The sequence below is a fragment of the Penaeus chinensis genome, chromosome 31, assembly GCF_019202785.1.
Source record: "Penaeus chinensis breed Huanghai No. 1 chromosome 31, ASM1920278v2, whole genome shotgun sequence".
Classification (NCBI taxonomy): Eukaryota; Metazoa; Arthropoda; class Malacostraca; order Decapoda; family Penaeidae; genus Penaeus; species Penaeus chinensis.
In genome coordinates, this window is record NC_061849.1 from 36,331,576 (window position 1) to 36,336,575 (window position 5,000).

The 5,000-nt window shown below is 32.4% G+C and overlaps 1 protein-coding gene across 1 annotated transcript in view; it reads right to left on the reverse strand.

Annotated features, from left to right (window-relative positions):
* The window catches only part of LOC125042237, a 12,632-nt gene that overhangs the window by 1,477 nt on the left and 6,155 nt on the right, over positions 1-5,000 (reverse strand). Inside the window, exons 2-6 of the mRNA XM_047637760.1 lie at positions 3,921-3,973; positions 3,282-3,456; positions 2,288-2,388; positions 1,566-1,640; positions 590-681 (exon numbers count right to left, since the gene is read on the reverse strand). Coding sequence (XP_047493716.1) covers positions 590-681; positions 1,566-1,640; positions 2,288-2,388; positions 3,282-3,456; positions 3,921-3,941 — 464 coding nt within the window. The 5' untranslated portion in view covers positions 3,942-3,973. The remainder of the gene's footprint in view (positions 1-589; positions 682-1,565; positions 1,641-2,287; positions 2,389-3,281; positions 3,457-3,920; positions 3,974-5,000) is intronic.

Here is a 5,000-nt window from a genome sequence, read left to right on the forward strand (position 1 = left end):
TATTAATGAAACTAACTAATTGTAAAAATAAGATAATACAAATATATATTGGGTCAACCTCCAATTAATAGAAATTATCAATCATTTCCATTAAGACAGATGCTCTAGGCCTTAACCCAACCACCCCAGATTTATGTTCTGTCCCCTGCAGTTTTTTGTGAATGTTGTTACATACGGATGGCTCCACATGTGCTCAGCCCACAAGGAGTCTATCAGTAACCTTAGTGACTGATCCTGATTTCCCGATTCCTTGAATGGGCGGGAAACTGTATTTTTCTTTTTAATAAAATTGATATCGATACTGTTATTATTGTTATTGATGCTATGATTATTCAATTGTTATCAAAATCTCAATAACATTTAAGACAATGAAATAATGCAAAAGACCCTTTCTGAAAGTTGAGGAAAAGGCTAAACGGCTGAAATAGGTAAGACTTATAATTGACTCCTTGGTGACTAAGCACTTGTAGAGCCATCTATGTGTAAATACAATAAATAAACTTGAATTACAGTGGGCATGGCACATATTCTTGCCATATATGCTGACTGGGTTAAGTACCTCTACAGTGACCAAGAGCCAACCACCAACCGTTTTATTTCCTCTAGTTTTCTGGATAACTGCTGACTCATTTCCAGCAGGCAAGCTTTTCTTCCCTTTTCTTGCTCTAATTCATTGACAACCTGGAATCATTCAAATTGTAAATAATAATGTAAATAAGACTATAAATAATTATTGAGATTTTCCACCACTTTACTGACCTAAGACAGATTTTTGTGGTTCCTATCAAAAGCACTAAATCCACTGCTGAAGGAATTCTGTGTTAACCCAATGCCGACGGGTATGACGTGTACGCACGTTCTATGCCCACTGTGAGTACTTGTTTGATTGTTTTTACACATAGATGGCTACACTTGTACTAAGTCACCAATGAGCCAGTTACGAGTACTGCCTGTCTTGCCCGTTCACCCTTTTCTTTGATTTACGAAAATAATTTACGTTATCTTATTTTGCTGTTACTAATGTTAAAAAACATTATTATAATTATAATGTTTATAATAAAAATAACACCATCGATATTCATAGCACTAGTAAAAAATACATTTTCCCACCAATTCAAATCACATAAGGTCACAAGGTCTACTAATTGACTCCTTTGTGGCTAAGCACTAGCAGAGCCATCTATGGGCAGACATTTCACAAAAAATATAGAAAATAAGCACAGCATTTTCCCCATTTTTTTTCATTTTCCCCGGCGGCATTGCGTTAATATACATAAATAAGCTTTCTCTTCTTAGAATTTCCTTTTCACCCTGTTCTCAAAGATTTTTTTAATCAATATGTGACTCATAACAAAACTATTTTTTCAACATGCTTTTCATGCAACAATATTTTGTTTATGATAAATTCTAATAATTTCTTATGAACACATTTTCCATCTGAAACACTGCTACTACATTTATATCCAACCGACTCTCTAACACCAACAATATCTATATACATATACTATTTTTTTTTTTTAATAAATCAAAAAGAAAAAAGAAAAAAGAAAAAAAAAAACAATTACCTTCATGTGATCCATTTCCAGCTGATTCAAAGCAAGCACTATATTGGTGCTGGTGGGGGTCTGGACGTCAAGCACCTGCGTTCAGAGAGAGAACAGGCAGTCTGACTTGGGGCCACACACTCCAAGAGGTGAAAACCCAAAACAGCTTTTATTTTACTTGGAAATTCATCTTTTTCCTTTCTCTTTTAGGATATTTAAAACTACATGATATTATAAAGGCAACAAAATCTTAAATAGTAAACCTGTTAGTCAACAGAAATCAATTCATATAAATCTGCGTTCTATCAAAACAAATCAGATTATCCCAAAACAGTATCACAAAAAAAAAAAAAAATCTAGCATCTAACAAGGATGTCCATCAATGACAACAACAACACAGGAACCAAATTTTTTTATTATATCAAAAATAAACTAAAGACTTTCATTACTGAAACCTTCCCTACTTTTCAGTTGTTTTTTATTTCTCCTGACTGTCTGTCTGACTGACTGACTGACTGACTGACTGACTGACTGACTGACTGACTGTCTGACTGACTGACTGACTGACTGACTGACTGACTGACTGACTGACTGACTGACTGACTGTCTGACTGACTGACTGACTGACTGACTGACTGACTGACTGACTGACTGACTGACTGACTGACTGACTGACTGTCTGACTGACTGACTGACTGACTGACTGACTGACTGACTGACTGACTAACTAACTGCCTGCCTACCTGTGCTGTGTTGGCCAAGGCGGCAAGGGATTTCTGACTTTCCTCAGAGAGATCATTTGGCTTGAACTTCAGGGCTTCCAGCCAGTTTCTCTTCTGCATTGCTGGAAATAATATTAATCATTTTCATCATCATCAATAATAATAATAATAATAATAATAATAATAATAATAATAATAATAATAATAATAATAATAATAATAATAATAATAATAATAGTATTATTATTATTAATATTATTATTATTGTTATTATTACTGTTGTTATTACTGTTGTTGTTGTTGTGGTTGTTGTTATTGTTATTCTTTTAGTACTTTGCATTGTTGTAGTTATTAATGTTTTTATTATTGTTATTGTTATTGTTATTATAATTATAATTATAATTATAATTATAATTATAATTATAATTATAATTATAATTATAATTATAATTATAATTATAATTATAATTATAATTATAATTATAATTATAATTATAATTATAATCATATCATAATCATAATCATAATCATAATCATAATTATAATTATAATTATAATTATAATTATAATTATAATTATAATTATAATTATAATCATAATCATAATTATAATAATAATAATAATAATAATAATAATAATAATAATAATAATAATAATAATAACAATAACAATAACAATAACAATAACAATAACAATAACAATAATAATAATAATAAAAACATTAATAACTACAACAATGCAAAGAACTAAAAGAATAACAATAACTAACAATAACAACAACAACAACAACAACAACAACAACAACAACAACAATAACAACAGTAATAATAATAGTAATAATAATAGTAATAATAATAGTAATAATAATAGTAATAATAATAGTAATGATAACAATAATAATACTATTAATAATACTAATAATAATAAAATTATAATAATAATAATAACAACAATAACAATAATAAAAACACCTACACTCCCAAAATCTATTTTTAGAATCCACCACACACTATACCTTCAGCACTATACTCAGCAGCCTTCTTCGTGTAATCAGCAGCCAGAACTTTAGCATTGTCCTCTGAACGCTTGCTTGCTTTCATGAGATTGTGCAAGATGTTGATGCTGCGTTCATTCTTCTCATACACGGGGATCTGTTCCTCTCCGTAGACCTCATGAAGCCACTGCAAAACCTTTGGAGAACATTTGTATGAGACAGAATTTTCCTATTCTATTGTCATTACTATAATGATCTGCATTTGGAGACTGGTCATTCGAGAGGCTACACAGAGGGGGAAAAAAATGATAATAATAATTACTGTTAAAGAAAAATGTTAGTTTTGGGACAACAACTCTTGAAAAGACTGCTGGACTGCACTTGAATTTGGCAATGAAGATTACTATTATATTGCAGAGATCCAGTTCATCTATGGTTGCCTACCATAAGTCTATGAATGTGTCTCCTACTTAAATTAACACCAGAGTCCTTGAAAGGAGCTATGGTTAAGGATTTATTGGTTAGTTCATTAAGGAAAAATGACCATGATTATGCTGCACCTCAATATAATGAATAAAGTAACACTAGAGAAAAGCAATAAAGGAAATGGTGGTGATAATGCCAATCATAAACAAAGCAAAAACGAAAGCAAATACACACCTCTTTGTGTTTGATGTCCATATCTGTCAGTTCAACTCTCTTGGATTAGAGATCTGAAACAAATACACTATCATGAATAAAACATTGCAAGTAAATACCTCATTAATGATGACCTAGGATGGATCTGTCATCTTTCCAAATGAAATGCCTGTCTGCCTGTCTGAATGTCTGAATATCTGAATGTCTGCCTGCCTTTCTGGCTGCCTGCCTATCAGTCTGTTCATTTTTTACTTTCCTTCCTTCCTTCCTTCCTTCCTACCTTCCTTCCCTTCCTTCCTTCCTTCCTTCCTTCCTTCCTTCCTTCCTTCCTTCCTTCCTTCCTTCCTTCCTTCCTTCCTTCCTTCCTTCCTTCCTTCCTTCCTTCCATCCATCCATCCATCCATCCATCCATCCATCCATCCATCCATCCATCCTTCCTTCCTTCCTTCCTTCCTTCCTTCCATCCATCATTCATTCATTCCTTTATTCAATCATTCATTCATTCCTGCTTCCCTGCCTGTCTTTCTGTCATACTGTTAGCCTGCCCACCTGCCTTCCTGCCATCTATTCCCTGAATAATTGAAGAGACTGGCAGAAACAAGAAAAGAAAAATCTGCAAGAACAGGTCATGGTCATAAAAGGACCAATCTAGCAACTAATACATGTCCATATAAACCACCATTACCACTGTCTTCTCATGGATAGAAATAATTCTTTAACAATAAAAATAAGTAAATACATAAACAAATAAACATAAACAAAATCCTAACCATAAAGTGCACATGTACATCAAGGAGATAATACATTACCTTTATGTCCTCTTAGATGTGATGTCAGATTCCCTCATACATAATTATCTGGTATTAATCATTATTCACAGATTAAGTATATATTTATCAGTTAGCAGTAAAGCAATGCATGCACTGAGTCAAATGATTTTAGAATTAAGCCCTTCTTAGTATTATCATCCTGCTGCTATACACAGTTGAACTGGAAAAGTAATGCAAACAAAGTAGGTAGTAGTATATACAATTCTCATAGAAATGTACTGCAATGTATTCATTTCCCTTGGTGCTGTGGCTAATGGGTTCTAAGCAAACA